This window comes from Trachypithecus francoisi, unplaced genomic scaffold (genome assembly GCF_009764315.1).
Source record: "Trachypithecus francoisi isolate TF-2019V2 unplaced genomic scaffold, Tfra_2.0 Lachesis_group5, whole genome shotgun sequence".
Taxonomy (NCBI): domain Eukaryota; kingdom Metazoa; phylum Chordata; class Mammalia; order Primates; family Cercopithecidae; genus Trachypithecus; species Trachypithecus francoisi.
This window is the reverse complement of record NW_022681470.1, coordinates 108,186,892-108,206,789: the sequence shown is the minus strand read 5'-3', so window position 1 is coordinate 108,206,789 and position 19,898 is coordinate 108,186,892. Positions and strand designations below refer to the sequence as shown.

Below are 19,898 nucleotides of genomic sequence, written 5' to 3'. Positions count from 1 at the left end.
AACAACTATACAGTTATCAGGATTAACTCAAAATTGTAAACTAACAAAACATTTATCCACAGTTCAACAAAAACTCACAGTTTAAGTTATTTTTCTTCCTTCAACAACAAAGAAAACCTAGAAACTGAAAGTCTCCAGTAAAGTTCTTTTATTTGGATTTAACCTAAAATAGTTTGATCACTCTTTGATAGAGAAATGAAATCTCCAATTCTATAGACTATAATGTAAAAATATTGAATTTGCATATTTCCAATAAAAGATATTTGCTTCATGCTTTGGGCATCTACCATAGTTGCCCAAAAGACTATGGCCAGTAAACGTAATTGTCACAGTACAGAAGTGCACATAATAAATTTACTAACTTACAAAATTATCCTTGTGTTACCAAAACACAGTGTCTTTAGTCGGCTGACTATTCATGTTGCTTGAAAAGCATGAAAATACAGGTTTTTAGCATGCACGCCCACTTGGAAAAGGACTTGTTCCTCTGGAAACACCATTCATTTGCTTTGGCAGAGCTGAGAGCACCTGTGCATGTGAACAAGCAGGTGGGTATCTCACTGGTTTCTGCAGTCATCTCTTTCCTTGATAGGTAAGTTTTGATACCAGTCAGGGGAGAGTCCAGGCATTTAACTCAGCTTATGATTTAATTTTCCACAGCTAAGAAAACAAAACCACCAAAATAAGTTAGTTCTAGGAAAACCAGGTGGGATTTATAGGTACACTTACATGACTGTAAACAAAGACTCCTTTATAAAAGAAGAAAACGTATCAAGTCTGGCAATAGCAACCATAGAACATCATAGAGAAAAAACATTTAAAACTTCCAGGATCAAAAATAATACAATGCAGTTCATGAACTGGTTTTCATTCATTCTACCTCTGTACATTTCCCAGGATAAGAGTAAGACCGTTACCCAGCTCAGGCTATTAAACTGATGTGAAATTCAAACTTGATTTTTTTTGTTCCATTCAAGAGCACTGTCTGTTATACTTGTGTAAAATGAGAACACCAAAGCTTTGAAAGAAAAGCCTGTGGACCACCAATCAAAATACCTATTTCTTTACCTCAAGAGTTATTTCCATGCTAGAAACACACACACACACACACACGTGTGAAGAACACAGAGTTCCGTACATAGTAATTTTTAAGACTAAGATGCTACAGAGTGGTGGGGATACTTACTCTTATATTAAATCCTAGAAGATCACTTATAACACCTGAGACAGCAGAAAGGATAACTACTCTTGTGATATTGTAGATTAAGGGATTCATTGTCAGTCCATAGAGTCTAAATGGTGTGTCTAGCTCCTACAAAAAACATCAAAGAATTGAAATGAGATACATGTTTTCTCATAGCTACTCAGTGGCTTCTTGCTGTGTTTTTGTCTTGGGTGTAGATGAATGCTTAAGGCTGCCATTCTTTAATATTCAAAGAGCTACCTTCAAAACATCCATAACGTGTTCTCACCTACTTTTCTACTAAGATTTTTTAGGTGAATTTGAGTAATATGTCATTTGTGGTTTAAAATATATAAAATATGATAGACATCCGCAATCATCAGAACCCGGGTAACAAAATTGGAAATTTTTTCATAGTAGTTATTAACCCAAAATCATCAGGTCAGCATTTTGAATCTACACAGCCTAGCATCTATCTCTTACTGGGTTCTGAGAAGTAAAACATTAATTAATTTATTTAAAACAGGCTAACTCACTTTATTTTTCTGGTATAAAACCACCATATGGTGGCCACAGCTAGAGCCTGGGTCCTCTACATGGAGACTCTGGTATGGGTCTTTAGGCCATAGTCAGTGAATTCCGGATAGGGAGACTTGGTGAACATGTCTCTTTCCAGAGTTTGGGGGTGAAATAGCTGTAGGTATTGGAGATGGCATCAAAGGTGCCCTTGGCAAAATTGGCCAGGGTAGCAGCGCAGTCCCCAAAGTGCAGCAATGGTGGGTATCCACCATCAGCAACAGGTTCTTGGGCACAGGGGCTAAGATGCTACCAATGCCTCTGGAGGCAAGGATGAGGCCACCAGGACAGAGATGCAGGCTGCCAGTCACCTTGCAAGGGTAGTGTGAGTATGGGGCTTGCTAATCTTGTTCCCCCAGTAGCCTCCTCACACAGGGAGGATAAAGAGCTTGACCATGATTATAGCCCCATGGATGGTGCTGGCTACCTCCGTGGAGCACTAACACCCAGAACAACATAGCCACTGTAGTCCTCGATGATGACAAATGCCTTGAACCTGGTCCTTTATGCACAGGGAGAAGAGGCGTATCTCCTCCAGGGGCTTGATCTTCATGTCCTTGACCAGATGGCCCAACTTGGTGATGGGAAGCCACTCTTTGTCCTTAACCTTGCCTCCAGGAGTTCTGTGACCTCAGCTCTGGTCCTAACCACCACTGTGACCCCTACCCCTGATGCCACTGTGGAAGAGTCCACTTCCAGGACTCCTCCCAACCCAAGGTATCTATCTGCCATTTAACGTTTTCTCAGAGAAGAGACTGATTTAACTTAAATGATAGTAAAAGTGTATCACAGCCTATGACTTACTTTCAACAACTTGGTGGACAGCTTTAATACATTGTTTACTAGAGTAAGCTGTTCTTTCTTATTTGGCTTTTTTTCCATCTTAAGATACAAATTAATCTAAGGGAAGGAATAGAAATTAAGGTAAATTTCTTAGAAAAAAATATATGTATACTGCATAAAATCTGGCATATTTCAAAGGTCATGTTTTCAAGTAAAATAAATTTTGAAATTCCAGTAACCATTGATACAGAGAATATATGTCACGTACTCTAGCCCCCAGCCCTGATCAGTCTCATTCTGGCAAAGAAAAACTACTTAGTGATGAAAAAATAATTAATGATGAAGCAATTTAAATATCAAAACAATGAAAAATTTTAATATTACTTGCAATATAACATAATTAGCACATAAGCACCTTGAGTTCAAAATCTATATCTTATTCATCTCACTATCCCCCTAGATAATCTAACATCCTCATTAAACATGGAAGAAGATAGCTCCTTTTACTTTACTAATTCCTTATATTTTGCCTTGTATGAAGAATTCTCCAGTATGATTCTAAGACAAAACAAAAAACAAAAAGCAAAAACGAACGATAAATGTTTTTATTCAAAGTTTATGGAAAAACTTGAAATTAAAAACAAAATTACAAAAAAAAAACCACTTTATACTACTCTATTTACAAGAGATATTTCTCAATCTTAGTATCTATTCACATACTGAAAACCAAGTATTTTCCAAACATTGAATCATGTATTCTATGTCTGATACAGAAGAATTCAAGAAGCTTATTATACATGCTAAATGACACGTACTCTAAAGATCTAATACTTGACATAGAGTATGAGATTAAAAGCATGCTCCATTACCACCAATAAAAATCTCTCTATAGTATACAAAGTCTTTTCAATCCATTAGATCTTAATTCTCACAATCCTGGGAGCAAGAGGAGATATTACATCCATTTTATTAGGGATAAGCAACTACAGAGCAGCAAAGTGACTTGTGAGGTCCTTTAGCTAGAATGTGATAGCTAGACAGTGATTAAACCCTGAATCCTCTGCAGGGACCTTACAGTGTATTACGCTACCCCTAACCACTAAACCCAATTGACAGGACTGATCAATACCTGTTCTGTAAGTAATATCGAAACATTGCTGTATTTCTTATTGGTTTCAGACCCCAATGAGGCCAGACGCAATAAGAAAAGTAGTAAAGCTGTTTCCCAGATCAAAAACTCCCAGTTATAAGCATCATTCAGGAACGTTTTGTGTCCTTGGAGAACCTATATAAAGGATCAAAAAAAAAGTTAAGTTTTTCATTTACCTTAAAATCATATAATTACTTTTACTCTTGTCAATTTAAGAACACTTCCAAAAATCCAATATTTTAATACTCAAAGCAGAAGAGCTTTAATACTCAAAGTATTACCTATTTATTTAATCATTATATATTTCTTTAAGTTTTCTAGATTTTCTCCTTTAGCAAGGGTCTAGAAGTAACAAAGAAGGAAAATACCATAAACAAAATAAGACAAATGCATTTGCAACTACTATCAGTGTGTCCACTCACAACGATATGGCAACCATTATTCAAAGTAATAACTTTGCATTATGTCAAGTGAGCTCCCTAAAACATGTGGCTCATCCCACTGGTATGACTAGAAAGGGCCGGGCGCGGTGGCTCAAGCCTGTAATCCCAGCACTTTGGGAGGCCGAGACGGGCGGATCACGAGGTCAGGAGATCGAGACCATCCTGGCTAACACGGTGAAACCCCGTCTCTACTAAAAAATACAAAAAACTAGCCGGGCGACGTGGCGGGCTCCTGTAGTCCCAGCTACTTGGGAGGCTGAGGCAGGAGAATGGCGTAAACCCAGGAGGCGGAGCTTGCAGTGAGCCGAGATCGCGCCACTGCACTCCAGCCTGGGCGACAGAGCTAGACTCCGTCTCAAAAAAAAAAAGAAAGTCCTAACGATCAGTTCTTTATTCTGTTTTAGGCTCCAAATTAACAATAGCAGCAGCAACTATGTGTCAAATTTTCTGGTAAAAGGTTTTTGTTTTTAAATTTGTTGATTTAAAAGTAAAGAAATTTACTCAAACAAGCCCAAAGTAAGATGGAATTTACTGAAAAACATACAGATAATGCTCACAGAAACCTTGTGAAAAACAGGAAGTCACCAAGCAGCTGCCCTCTCCATCTGGCTTCCCCCAGGGCTAGGTAGGCTCCCATCTCCACTCCTCTTAGCCAGCTCCATTGCCTTACAAGACCTTTGTTTTCTGCCTCCCCACTGAGTTTGACTCATATTAGCTTTGGCTTGTCATGGCACCCTAGCAGCAGACTTCTCAAGATAAAATGTGGAAATCAGAAAGCAATAGAATCCTAAAAGTGCTGAAAGGAAATAACTGGCAACCTGGAATTCGATTCCTGGTAAAAAATATATATATATTCAAAAGTGAAAGTGATAAAATATATTTTCAAACAAGCAAAAACTGAGGGAATTCACCACCAGCAGACTGTCACTAAAATAAATACTAAAGGAGTTACTCAGGTAGGAGGAAAATGATCCCAGAGAGAAACACAGAAATTCAGGAAATAATAAAAAGCAATGGAAAAGGTAAATATGTGAGTAAATATAAATGATTAATTACACAAAACAATAATAATTACATCTTGTGATTTTAAAATATATGTGAAATTAAGGTGAAGGACAATAATACAAAAGGTGAAAAAGTAAATGGGATGAACTGTTCTAAGGGCCTAGCATTATCAAGAGAGTGATAAATTAATCATTTTATTAGACTATAAAAAATTAAGCATGCATGTTGTAATCTCTTTACTATGTAAAACAATAGTAAAAGAATATATAACAATAGGATTAAGTGGAATATTTAAAAATATTTGGTTAATAAAAAGACGACAAGAGGAGTGAAAAAGGAAAATCAGCAGGTAGCAAAAGTAAGAACCAAGTATATTTGTGGTTATAGTAATAACATTAAGTTTAAATGGGCCAGACACTCCAAAATCTAAGACTGTGAGGATGGATTAAAAAACAAGCAACCCAACTGGGCACAGTGTCTCATGCCTATAATCCCAGCACTCTTGGAGGCGGAAGCAGGAGGATCCCTTGAAGTCAGGAGTTCAAGGCCAGCCTGGGGAACAAATCCAGACTCCACTTCTACAAAAAATTAAAAAATTAGCCAGGCTAGGTAGCATGTGCTTGTAGTCCCAGCTACCAAAAAAAAAAAAAGAAAAAAAAGAAGAAGGAACGAACAAACACCAAGCAACCATAAGAGGACATGCTGATTATGAGAGACACAACTAAAATATGAGAACAAAAGAATAAAAACAGGTAGACAAAGATATAACATGTAGAAATGAATCAAGACAGCTGGTGCAATGAAATTTTTTTTTTTTTTTTGAGACGGAGTCTCACTCTGTCGCCCAGGCTGGAGTGCAGTGGCCGGATCTCAGCTCACTGCAATCTCTGCCTCCCAGGTTTACGCCATTCTCCTGCCTCAGCCTCCCGAGTAGCTGGGACTACAGGCGCCTACCACCTCGCCCGGCTAGTTTTTTTTTGTATTTTTTAGTAGAGACGGGGTTTCACGGTGTTAGCCAGGATGGTCTCGATCTCCTGACCTCGTGATCCGCCCGTCTCGGCCTCCCAAAGTGCTGGGATTACAGGCTTGAGCCACCGCGCCCGGCCGGTGCAATGAAATTAACATCAAATCAATAAGAAACATTACAAAGAGAGACATTCTGTAGGGTCATGAAAGGCAAAGCCTGACATTTTTCCAGATTAAAGGAGACTAGAGACATGACAATTAAATGCAATATGTAAATTCTGAATTGGATCCTGGACTCAGAAAAAAAAAAATAAATCATTATAAAGGACATAAAAGTCAATTGCCCAAAAAGATGGATTATAAAACTAAATCTGGTTGTACCCCGTTACACATAAAGCAAAAATTGACAGAAGGGGACACATAGACAAATCCACAATCAGACTTGAACACACCTCTACCAATGGCTGACAGAATAAGCAGACCAAAAAATTCAGTAAGGATGTAGGTAATTTGATACATATAGGACACTGCTTTCAACAATGACAGAATATAAATCTTGTCAATGTGCTAACGGAAAATTTAATGAAACTGAATATATGCTGGATAATAAAGTAAACCTCTACATATTTAAAAGGACTGAAAATATTCAGAGTATGCTTTGACCACAGTAGAATTACATTAAAATTCAATAAATGCAAAAGTATAAGATAAACCTGTAACTTCTTCTAATGCAGAAAGCACAGAAGTGCTTTACAAAAAGGAGACCCTATCAAAAGGATAGAGGAGGGGGTTTCTAGGGGCTCCCACTGGCCAAATTTGGGACAATGTAGGCATCAAAGCAAATACAGTAACAGATTCTTTTTTTTTTTGTAGAGATGGGTCCTCATTATGTGGCCCAGGTTGGTCTTCAACTCCTGGCCTCACACAATCCTCCCACATTAGCCTCCCAAAGTGCTGGGATTACAGGTGTTAAGCTACTATGCCCAGCCTATAGTAATAGATTTAAACCCACTGTATAAAAATGAGAATACATGATTCCACAGTATAATAAATAAATGAATGAATAAATGAGAGGGAAAGAAATGAAAGATCTACCTTGGAGTGACAACTAATAAATACAGAAGGAATAATGTAGTCAGAAAATCAATATTTTACAATCATACAATAGTTTTATATCACTTAATAATTACCAACTAAAATTAGAGTGATCTTACAGTTTGAAAGGACTTCAAAATTACTTGTATTCCCATTTTGAAAAGTTAGAAAAATTACCAAATATCCAAAATAGTAAAAAATGTAGATGTATTAAAACTACATACTTAAAGACAGTGACCTAAGTCTAAAACAGAAAGTGAACCCTATACTAGAATTTTCGTTTTTCCTTAAAGCAGATGTGAAACTTTTACCTGAGCACAACAAATGAAAGCAATCGAAAGCGTCAGTAGGAAGACTGAGGATACAACCACATCAACTGAACGCTGTGGCCCCCGTCTCTGTGGAGTGAGACACGTGTTAATGTTTTAGATTACTGGCAGACAGCAACCGCCCTCACATCATTAACACTCTTGAGTTGTACTACATTCGTGTGAAAATGTTTATAAGAAGTTTCTGAAACAGGATTTTAACATATTCAGTACATAAAGTCATCAACTTTAAGTACTGAAATCCATGCATTTCCAAATTAAGGGTGACTGATTCATTGACATACTGGAATATTTCCCAAAAAAGCTGGAATATTTCCCAAAAAAGTCAGAAAAATATACACTATTTAATTATCACTTTGCCCCTAGGAAATTTAGATTTTCTTTTCCCTTTCTAAGCTCTTCTTTACCTACCCCTACCAGCTTTGCAGAGACGACATCCAACTTGCTGTCCAGCAAGTCTGTCAGCTGCTGGTATGATGTGCCTGACACCCAGAACGACACTGTCTACTGAGTAACTGCTGCCAGGAGCTTCAGGGAGCATATTCTTGCACATACTCTATTGTTAATCAAATAAAACTCACCTTTAGATAGGAACGCAGTGATAACCATATTTTAATATTCTCCACCTTCTTAAGTCTGAAATGAGGTATTTCATATTTCCTAGCTTTCCTGGCAGAAGTAATATGGCTGAAGAGTTTTGCAAATAAAAATCTCTAGAAGAGGTTTAAAAAAAAATCACAGTGAAATGTATGTATGTGTCTGTGTATTCACATAATTGCCAATGATATTCGCAGAATACAAAAATGTTAAAAAGAATGAAGTTCTAATCAGTGATCACTAAGATGGGCAGTGAAAATTTTCATTAATAGCTCATTACCCTGTTGTTTCCAAAGCACATTACATAGCAATATACTTCTTCACAATGTGGTACACTCAACATTTGCAAGGAATATTCTTTGGAGACCCCCAAAGAATGGTTGGCATTTGTGGATCCACTATTTCACAAACTCAAATGTTTATACATCATTCTGCCTTATTCCCAAATTAAATTTCTATTCACAATCACATTTCTGGGACTGGGCATGGTGGCTCATGCCCTGTAATCCCAGCACTTCGGGAGGAAAGATAGGGGAATCACTTGAGCCCTGGAGTTCAAGACAAGCCTGGGCAACAAAGTAAGACCTCACCTCTACAAAAATACAAAAAATTAGTCGGGTGTGGTGGTGCAGGCCTGTAGTCCCAGCTACTCGGGAGGCTGAGCTGGAAGGACTGCTTGATCCTCAGGAGGTCAAGGCTGGAGCGAGCCGTGATCACACCACTGCACTCCAACCTGGGCAACAGAGCGAGACCCTGTCTCAAAAAAATAAAATAAATCACACTTCTTCTGCATATCACCAATATTTTAAACCCTCCATCCATAATTTTTATCAAATTTCAACTTATGTATTTCTCACTTGGCCATTTTTCACAAAAACATTATCACATGTAGATAATTATTTTATTCTACGGATAAAAAACAAAAAAGGGACATTGAGGTAGAGAACCTAAGCAGTTGGCTAGGCTCACTCACTGGCTAAGCCACTTATTCTACGCGTGGGGCCTGGCAAAATTTCAGATTACAATGTGTAATATGTAAATAGTCAATAACACAAACAATAAATCCACAAATATCAAAAGTCCACTTATCAATCCTTTATTGCCCACATCAGCTTGAAGAGAGACCAAATCAAGAGAACAAAAACAACTCAATGGAATATCATATACAAAAACAGAGGTAAAAAATTTTACTTATTTCTCCACTGACCTGTTTATATGTTCTCTCTGCCACACACATCATGAAAAAAAACATCCAAGTAAGACATAATCTTTCAAAAAAATTAATTATGGACAAAACAACAATAGGTGTAACAGGTGGTGCCCCACAAAAGAGAGTCAAGATCTCCTCAGCTGAAATGGACTTTAACTGGTCAAGGCTCTTCTCACGGAAAAGTCGATGTAAGAATGGAAAAAATGCTAATCCAATAGTGACAACATTTCCCAGCATCTGATAACCTACTCCTTGCTGATAGGCATTGACCTGTGAATTATTTAAAATTTCTATCATTATTGTGTAGCTAAATGGAGTTACAAAGCAGTATTTATCAAACACTATTTAGACTATTAAAAACACATTCTAAAAGTTGAAATACAAATGACATACAGATTTATGACTTTTAAATCTTATTAAAAATTGGGATTCAATGAGATAGGAATATCTGTAGAGCATACCTGAACAGTTGACTGTGCAATAATAGAGACCAGGTATAACAAATAATATATATACTACCATGTAAAGACTCTGACTACAAAATTACATATATATGTTAATAATATATTACATATAATATGTATGATATATATATGTGCTTCAAAAGCGGAGTCATACTGTTTTAATCACTAAGAGATTCTTATAAAATAGCTCCTGATCACTTAGTATATTTTTTGAAAAATCTGGAAACATATTCAATCTTACCCTGCTCATGATGATGCCACTTATTTCCAACACAGACATATCCATCTTTTTGCACTCATTCCCCTCCCAGATTATTGCACTAACTCGATCAGAGGAAGGACTTGAATTCTGAAGCCAGAATAAATGATTCTGAGAAGAAAAATATAAAATTGTTTCTATCCATGCTTTATTGCCTCCATTAGTTTTTCTTTCCCAGGCTCCATTCATTTGCCAGCACTCTAATAACCGCTTCTATAATGCTGGTCCTTTTTCTCTTTTTTTTTTTTTTTTGAGACAGGGTGTCACTATGTTGCCCAGGTTGGTTTCAAACTCCTGGGCTCAAGCAATCCTCCCATCTGCCTCCCTCTACACAGCCTTCTGTGTAGCAAGGACCACAATCACATACCACCATGGCCTGCTAGGTCCATTTTTCTTCACTAAGCCATTCTCTTACCTAGGGAGAGACTAAATGTCTTCTGTTATGAGGAGAGATAGCAGTCCATGATCTCCAAGGTTGCTTCCCTCTCTAAAGGTATGGAAGTGAGGATAAGCTTAGTGTAGTCATGGGCTATTAAGAAAGAATTTCTAGAGCTACGAGATTACACTAGGAGTAATAGGAAGTAAAGGAAGATACTAAAAGGCCTTATACATCACATGAATGACTGAGGAGTTAGGTCTGTTTCTGGTCTAACCAGGACACAGAGAATTAGTGAGGCTTAGAAAAGCTCAAGTGGAGACAGTCACAATAAAAACAGCTCCCTCTCCTCCTCTGCCATATCATGTCTCATTCTTTAAGTACTAGCTCAAGTCCCATTTCACCACCATGATCCTCTCTGATAGCCTCAGCCTTACTAACTTTGCCCTTCTCTGAAATGAAAAACTTTTACAGTCTGTATCAGACAAATTAGCATCTTATTATATGGTGCTTTTATGTTGTCCTCTACTTATTTCCTATATAATTATCTTGTTCCCAAACTAAAATATAACCTTCTAGAAAACGACCATCTGGTATATATTTTCTCTTTCTACCAAAACGCTTAGCATAATGCCAACAAGCATTTATTGATTTGAATCACTGATTTAACTGATTCACTGACTTATACAACTCGTATTTACTAAGCACCTACTATGTATCATGCCTGTGGATAAAATGGAGAACAAGATAGATGTCCTTGCCATCAAGGAGCTTATAGACTTCTGAAGGAAGTTACTATACAGCATGGTAAGGAAAAGCAAGAGTGCTTTAGGAGTCTATAGGAAAGGCTTCCTGAAGGAAGCATCACTCAAGCCAAGACCTGCCTGGAAATAAAAAGGAATGAACCAAAAGAATGGGCATTAGAGAAAATCATGTCCCAGGCAAAGAAACCTGTATGCATAAGGGCCCAGAGGCACATGAGGCCTGGTTACATATCAGGAACAAAGAAAGTTAGTCAAGTCAAGTTCACCATGTGAGGAGCAGGGACAGAATGGTCAGAGATGAAACTGTATTAGAACAAATAAAGGAACAGAAGCAAGCAATCCAGAAAGAAGAAAAAAAGATTTTAAAGGAAGTAGCATTATCAGATTTGTATTTTACAAGTATCACTCTGGCTGTAGCAAGGAAAATGAAAGGAACAGAGGCAACCCTACAGAAGTTACCGTAATAGCTTCTTATCTTATCTAGTTGAGATAAGATGATGGCCTGCACCAAGCAGGGTGACCACAGAGATGCAGGTATTTAGAGAGCTGAATCAAAAGAACATAAGCGATTAAGGGTAGAAAGAATGGGGCCAGCCGGGCATAGTGGCTCATGCCTGTAGTCCCAGCACTTTCGGAGGCCGAGGTGAGTGGATCACTTGAGGTCAGGAGTTCGAGACCAGCCTGGCCAAGATGGTAAAACCCCATCTCTACTAAAAATACAAAAATTAGCCAGGTGTGGTGGCAGGCAGCAGCCGCCTGTAATCCTAGCTACTCAGGAGGCTGAGGCAGGAGAATCACTTGAGCCTAGAAGGTGGAGGTTACAGTAAGCTGAAATTGTGCTACTGTACTCCAGCCCAGGTGACAGAGTAAGACTTCATTTAAAAAAAAAAGGGGGGGGGTCAAGAATGACTCCAAGCTTTTTGACTTGGGTGGGTAGTATAGTATTAAGAAACACAGGGAATAAAAGAATAATAGGCTAGGTGAACAGGATTGGAAAATGATTTATTGCATTTGACATGGTGAGTTTACCACACTCAATTATTCTTATATATGTCTTAAAATTATACTGCAAATCTCAAAGGAGGGGAATGCTAAGGAGATCAAGATCATCATGATGCTATGCATAACTACTGAAAGCAATATAATTTAGATGAATCTTCAGGCTGAATGCAAAAAATATTTAGCCTCACTGCAAAATCAGAAAAAGTGGCATAAAATTTTAATGAGAACCAGGTATGGTGGCTCACCCCTGTAATCCCAACACTTTGTGAGGCTAAGGTGGGAGGACTGTTTGAACCCAGAAGTTCAAGACCAGCCTAAGCAAGATAGTGCGACCCTATCTCTACAAAAAATTTAAAAATTAGCCAAGCTTGGTGGTTAATCAGGAGGCTGAAGTGGGAGGATCACTTGAGCTGGGGAGGTTAAGGCTGTAGTGAGTCATGATTGCACCACTGCACTCCAGCCTGGGCAAGAGAGTGAGCTCTGTCTCAAAAAGAAAAAAAAAAAACTTTAATGAGAAAATTTACATTGTTTCTGGTTCATTTTTTAAAAATTATATACATTTAATGAAGTGGTTTTTTAAATGAAAATGTATCACCTAAATCAATGGTATCTTTGAATCAAGAAAATTTGATAATTAAGCAAATATGTATCCATCATTCACTATTTGCAAGTCAATGTGGAAATATTTAGCCTAAAGAACAAAAACCTAAGAATCATAACAATCATTGACATTAAGCAACTGAAAGGTTGATATGAGAACTATTTCTTCATCATTCAATCTATCCAGAAGTGGAATAAGCTGTATCATTAAATAACAAGCACTCCAGCTCCAGAAGTATTTAAGAAGAGGCCAATTGATCATCTGATGGAGATATTAACAATAATGCTAACATTTATTGGGTATTTACTCTTGCCAGGTATTATGCTATGTACTTTATATTATCTCATTAGCTATTTCACACTATTCCTAAGAAGTAGGAACTATTATCACCACACAACAGACGGTAAAAAATTTACACAGATATAGAATGAATCTCACCAATGGTTGGAAGGTTGAAATACCTTCTCATGACTGATTTTATGACATTAATATAAAACCTGAAATTAAAACCGTTATTTATTTTATGCACTATTCAAAAAGCAAGCAGTACCATTTCCTAGTAATTCATATGTAACACTGTGATGTTCATTAAAATATAAGGTATATTTTCTACATGCAAACTTTACTCATACAAAATACAAAACACACGTTAAGGACCATTCTAAGGAAAATAATAAGAAAAAGTAATATAAAAAAAAAATTTAGGTTAGGGCAACTCTAGATTACTTCTCCCTGAATTCTAATCCCAACATCTTCACTTATAGGCTATGCTCAATTTCCTCACCTCTAAACTGGGGATAATAATAGTATCTACCCTACAGGATTATTGTAAAGTTACTGATGAGGTAACAGAATGCCTGACACACAGTAAGAACATAAGTACTAGCTATTTTTATCATGCCTGCACAGACCTGCTGAAATACATCCTCTTTGGGGTCACGTTTGGTCCCTGAGTGAAGGGTATTCACATGAACCCCCTCACTGTCACTGGTGACAGATGACCGGCACTCTGGGCCATGTAGCAGGTCGTCCCATAACATATCCTCAGTCTCCGAGTCATGGCGGGTGCTTTCTGAGTCTCTTCTTGACATGTTGAGGCTTCGAGAGCCACCACTCACACCAGATCTAGAGCCCTTTAAAGGAAAACAAAGAGGAAAAAATGTTCTTCATCTTTAAAAATAATTATATGTGAAATAAAATTAAAACAAGTTATCTACAGCAATGGCTTGAAAGCCTTCAAAAGTCAATCACCATGAATTCATTTTTTCACAGGGCTTCACATAACAATAATGCTTTTTTATTTTTTGTTACAGGGTCACACTCTGTCACCCAGGCTGGAGTGCAGTGGCATGATCATAGCCCACTGCAACCTCAAACTCTTGGGCTCAAGCGATCCTCCTGCCTCAGCCTCCTGAGTAGCTGGCACTACAGGTGCATACCATCACACCTGGATATATATATATATATATATTTTTTTTTTTTTTGTAAAGATGGGGTCTCATTTTGTTGCCCAGGCTGGTCTCAGACTCCTGGTCTCAAGCTATCCACCCACCTCAACCTCTCAAAGTGCTGGGATTACAGGCGTGAGCCACCATGTCTGGCCAATAATAGATTTTAATATTTAAATGTTAAACTCTGATGTCTCTAGCTAGCAGGACTCCTTCTAAGAAGCTATTGCCAAGTTACAGAACTGTTCAAATAAGGTGTTCTGGGAAGGGAGTGATTGCTATAAGCACACCAAGATGACCAACTCAATTGGCTTAGCTGAGCTTTTTGGCACACACAAAGTGTTCCCAACTCTAAATATTGTGAACTTGACTACAGACCTACTCAGCTCCAAAATGTTAAAGGATAATCAGGCAAAGAAAAGTACAAACATAAATATGAAAGTTATTCCATGATCACAATCGCCTTGTTCATCAAAACAAAAGAAAAACCACACCACCACCATCTACTCTGCTCACCTCTGACTTACAATTTTCCAAATAATATAATATGCCCTTTAGCTCTCATGAGATTTACTACTCCCATCTTTCAGAACTCCTTTCTCAAAAATCTGTCTTCATCAGTGTCAATCCAATTTATGATGTTTAAAAATAAACCTCATATTCCAAGTGAATATTTAATAATCTCATTATTCAGGGATTAAGTAACCTCTTTCTGGGCATCATCTGTGATACTTTTAAGCTCAAGGTCAATGTAGAAAAATATTCTTTCTAGGTGTGTAGTCATTAAAAGCTGCCAGATAAGGAGAGAGATAATTGGAGACAAGGAAAGGGCTAGCAATTATTAATGTAAACGCAACTTTAGGGCAACCAATAAAAAAGGAATGGATAAAGTTATTACACTCAAAAATACACCTTGATTTCTCAGGGATACTTTACCTGGCTAAAGGCTGCTGATTCAAATTCTGATTCAGCCAGACTATCTGAATCCCGCACAATATGACACCACCTTGTAGTGGTTTTCTTTACCTGCCAAAAATCAAACCAACAAACAATAGGAAGATATGTTAAATGCTTTGTTACTAACTTCAATGATTTAGTTCTATACTTTCATAAACTAAAATAGAAATTACCTGAGAGTTTAGATGCCTTGAAAGTATTGATTTTCTATTCTTAACTTCACAACCATTGTCACTTGAGGCCCCTTCCACACTCCTACGCAGTAATATCATCTGTGTCCGTGCTTCACCATCTTCCTCACTTGACAGGTCATCAGACACCCCATTACCCAAACGCCTAAAAGCCTCCTACAAAGAGAACAGCAATATCTTCACAGGGGACAGCCCAAAATATTCTAATAAGCTGCATGTGTAAAAACAAAAAAAAAATACAAAAACTACCAAGCAGCAAAAGTAAACTAACCCAAAACTGAATAAATCCACATATTATTTAATCTCAATTAAGAAAAATATTAACTTGAAACTAAATAACCTAAATGAAGAGGCAGTGTTATGGAGTATTCAAAAACCAAGACTCAGGTCAAACTCTAAGCCTGAATCACAACTCTTCTACTTACTAGATACATAACCTTGAGCAATTTACTAAATCTGTCTAGAGCTGAGTTTCCTCATCTGAAAAGAAATGATAATAAAAGCATCTATTTCACAGGTTTGTTGAAAATAAATGAGGTAAGTTAGTATATGTAAAGTACTTAGAACAATGCCTGGTTATAGTAATGGCTCAATAATTATTAGACTAAATGCCATGATCTAACCAACAAGAAAACAGTTTAAAACTATAAAGTAAAAGCATATAGCTAGTTTTAGACATAGAGCAGACCATCTCTACCTAAACCTACAAAATAATTTCCCAAACTCTTACTATACTATCACTGCTTCTCTGGAATATGACACAGCACCCTCTCCACTAATCTGTTTATTAAATCTACTAGCCTACTGCTAAGGCTGGATAACTCGCAAAATTAATAACAAGTCTAGTACTAGAAATTTTAAGACTAAGTTCCAGTCTTCATGTGATAGCTTCTTTTCATATCCTGTGGTTTTACTTGTTAGGACAAATTTACAAACCTACTAGTATCTATTTTATATCTCTAACAGAGTCTTAATAGGAAAATGTTACATGAGGAAAAAAAGGCTTGTTAAATCCATCTAAATCTTACCCTACGGCACTTTTCTCCATCTGAAAATTTTGCTTTCTCTCTTGTTTGCCACATTCTAATCTCTGGTCGACATTGTCTCTTCTTAATGATAGGACGGACACAACTTGGGTCATTGTCAGTTTCAGTCCCTTTGTTTGATATTAATTTTACTCTTTTAATCCTATTTAAAAAAAAAAAGGAAAAGAAGATTAGTTTTTTGAAAATAACACCTTTCATGAAACCACTGTCTTCTAAGGAATACGCTACATTATTCTGGAAATCAAGAAAATTCAGGAATCATATTTTTCAGGATTTTAGCTTGCTAAGTAAGGGTGTAGAATGACGAAATATTCAATCACAGACTCAGAATGTGAGTCTATTCTTCAAAGACTCAGGTCAATTAACTGAAAGAAAGCATATACTTTTCAGTGTTGCACAAAAGTAGGTTCATGGTCCTCTCCACATCTTCTCAAACACAATGCAACTCCTACCTTATATCGTCTGTTACTACTACTCCACTAGCCCAGCAGACTTAGGGTGCACATGACCTACTGAGACACCAGCTGAGTGGCCAGGGAGTGCTTGTGCCACCCCTACTGCAAAGCCAGGCAGTGTTGCTCACAGCCCAGGAAGAGACAGAAGAGTAAAAAGGACCAGCTCAGCCAGAGTAGAACAAGGGACCACAGTCCTGAGGCCCCCATTCCAGGACCTAACTTATGGACGACATTTCTAGACACATCTTGGACCCAAATGCAACCAGCACATTTGAAGGGAAGGATCCAGTCTCAGCAGGAGTCATCACCTGCTGACCAAAGAGCCCTTGGGCTCAAACAGTAGCCAGGCAGTACTCACTGTGGGTCTTGGGTGAGACTCAGAGCCATACTGGCCTCAGGAGTGACCCAGTATATTCCCAGCTGTGGTGGCTACAGGGAGAGACTCTTTCTGCTTGAGGAAAAGAGGGAAGAGTAAAGGGAACCCTGTCTTACAGGCAGGGTATGAGCTCAATCACAGTGGGGTAGAGCACCAAGTGTGCTCTTGAGGTCCCTGATTCTAGGCCATAGCTCCTGGATGGTATTTCTGGACCCACCCTGGGCCAGAGGGGAGCACACTGCCCTGAAGGGAGACACCCAGGCCTATCAGCATTGACCGCAAGCTAACCAAAGAGCCCTTGGACCTTGAGTGAACATCAGCGGCAGCCGTGCAGTACTTGCTGCAGGCCTGGGGCAGTGGTGGCCATGGGGAGAGACTCCTCTGCTTGAGGAAATGGGAGAGAAGAGTGAGGAGTTTGTCTTTTGGTTTGGGTGCGAGCTCAGCTGCCACAGAACACAGCGACAGGTAGATTCCTAAGGTTCTCAATGCCAGGCCCTGACAGCATCTCCGGATCTGCCCAGAGCCAGGGGTAACTTGCTGCCCTAAAAGGAAGGACATAAGCCTGGCTGAATCTGCCCTTGGGCTTTGAGTAAACATAGGTGGTAGACAGGCAAGTGGTCACCATGTGGACCTTGGGCAAGACCCAGTGCTGTGCTGGCTTCAGGCGTGACCCAGGCCAGTCCCAGTATTAATGGCCACAGGGGTGCTGTGTCACCCCCTCCTGGCTCCAAGCAGCTCAGCAGAGAGAGAGAGAGACTCCATTTGTTTGGGAGAAAGTTAGGGAAGAGAACAAGAGTCTCTGCCTGGTAATCCAGAGAATTCTCCCAGATCTGACCCAACACCACCAAGGCGGTCACCTCTACAAGTCTACAGCAGCTGCGGCATTACTGGGCTTAGGGTGCCCCTGAATGCAGATACAGCTGCAGTGACCAAAGACTTAGATCACAACACCCAATTCTCCTCAAATACTTGGAAAGCCTTCCCAAGAAGGACAGGTACAAAGATGCCCAGACTGTGAAGACTACAATAAACATCTAACCATTCAGTGCACAGACACTAATGAACATCCATAAGCATCAAGACCATCAAAGAAAAAATGACCTCACCAAACCAACTAATAAGATATAATAAGTGACCAATTCTAGAGAGACAAAAGTATACAACCTTAGAGACAGAAAATTCAAAATAGCTATTTTTGGCCAGGCACAGTGGCTTATGCCTGTAATCCCAGCACTTCGTGAGGCCAAGGGACAGGTGGATCACTTGAGCTAAGGAGTTCAAAACCAGCCTGGGCAACATGGCAAAACCTCATCTTTACAAAAAACAAAAAAATTAGCTGGGTGCAATGGCATGTGCCTGTAGTCCCAGCTACATGGGAGGCTGAGGCAGGAGGATCACTTGAGCCTGGGAGGTGGAGACTGCAGTGAGCCGAGATTGTACCATTGAAAAAAAAAAAAAAAAAGCTATTTTGAGGAAACTCAAAGAAATTCAAGAATACACAGAAGGAATTCAGAATGCTATCAGATAAATTTAACAAAGAGAGTGAAATAACTAAAAAAAAAAAAAACAACCAATTCTGGAGCTGAAAAATGCAACTGACATACTGAAGAATGCATCAGAGTCTCTTAACAGCAGAATTAATCAAGCAGAAGAAAGAATTAGTGCGCTTGAAGACAGATTATTTAAAAATACAGAAGAGATGAAAGAAAAAAGAATAAAGAATGAATACACCTAAAAATTCTGGAAAATAGCCTCAAAACAGCAAATCTAAGAGTTACTGACCTTAAAGAGGAGGTAGAGAGAGAGATAGGAGTATAAAGTTTTATTCAAAGGCATAATAACACAAAAGTTCCCAAATCTAGAGTAAGATACCAATATTCAAGTACAAGAAGGTCATACAATACCAAACAGATTTAACCCAAAGAAGAACACCTCAAGGCATTTAACAATCAAACCCTCACAGATCAAGGATAAAGAAAGGATCCTGAAAGCAGCAAGAGAAAAGAAACAAATAGCATACAAAGATGCTCCAATATGTCTGGTAGCAGACTTCTCAGTGCAAACCTTATAGGCTAGGAGAGAGTGGTATGACATATTTATTTACTTATTTCTTTTTACTTTTTTTTTTTTAAGATGGGGATCTCAGTTGCCCAGGCTGGAGTTCACTGTCATAATGACAGCTCACTACCGCCTCAACGTCCTTGGCTCAGGTGATCTTCTTGTCTCAACCTCCAGCATAGCTGGAACCACAGGCACATGTCACCACACCCAGCTAATTTTTTATTTTTATTTTTGTAGAGATTGGGTCTCCCTAATGTTGCCCAGGTTGGTCTTGAACTTCTGGCCTCAAGCAATCCTCCCATCTTGGCCTCCCAAAGTGCTGGGATTATAGGCATGAGCCACTATGTGCAGCCAGTCTGACATATTTAAACTGCTAAAGGAAAAGCCTTTTTATTCTAGAATAGTATATCCAGCAAAAATAAACTTCAAACAAGAAGGAAAAATAAAGATATCCCCAGAAAAAAACAAAAGCTGAAGGATTTCATCAACAACAGACCTGCCTACAAGAAATGCAAAAGAGAGTTCTTCAAATTGAAAGAGAAGACATTAATGAGCAATAAG

The 19,898-nt window shown here is 38.4% G+C and overlaps 1 protein-coding gene across 9 annotated transcripts in view; it reads right to left on the bottom strand.

Moving 5' to 3' along the window:
• Positions 1 to 65: 65 nt before the first annotated feature.
• PHTF1 (putative homeodomain transcription factor 1) overlaps positions 66 to 19,898 on the bottom strand; it is a 61,945-nt gene continuing 42,112 nt past the window's right edge. For 6 of the 9 annotated variants that reach the window (XM_033198443.1, XM_033198446.1, XM_033198444.1 and 3 more), the window contains 12 exons: positions 16,428 to 16,587; positions 15,382 to 15,555; positions 15,188 to 15,277; positions 13,715 to 13,936; positions 10,043 to 10,171; positions 9,335 to 9,607; positions 8,112 to 8,243; positions 7,513 to 7,599; positions 3,672 to 3,827; positions 2,564 to 2,659; positions 1,187 to 1,312; positions 66 to 660 (listed from right to left, as the gene is read on the bottom strand). In XM_033198443.1, the coding sequence (XP_033054334.1) occupies positions 640 to 660; positions 1,187 to 1,312; positions 2,564 to 2,659; positions 3,672 to 3,827; positions 7,513 to 7,599; positions 8,112 to 8,243; positions 9,335 to 9,607; positions 10,043 to 10,171; positions 13,715 to 13,936; positions 15,188 to 15,277; positions 15,382 to 15,555; positions 16,428 to 16,587 (1,666 nt within the window). In that variant the 3' untranslated portion in view covers positions 66 to 639. Of the gene's footprint in view, positions 661 to 1,186; positions 1,313 to 2,563; positions 2,660 to 3,049; positions 3,101 to 3,671; positions 3,828 to 7,512; positions 7,600 to 8,111; positions 8,244 to 9,334; positions 9,608 to 10,042; positions 10,172 to 13,714; positions 13,937 to 15,187; positions 15,278 to 15,381; positions 15,556 to 16,427; positions 16,588 to 19,898 lie in introns of all 9 variants that reach the window. The other 3 variants (XR_004434110.1, XR_004434108.1, XR_004434109.1) reach the window with 1 other exon arrangement.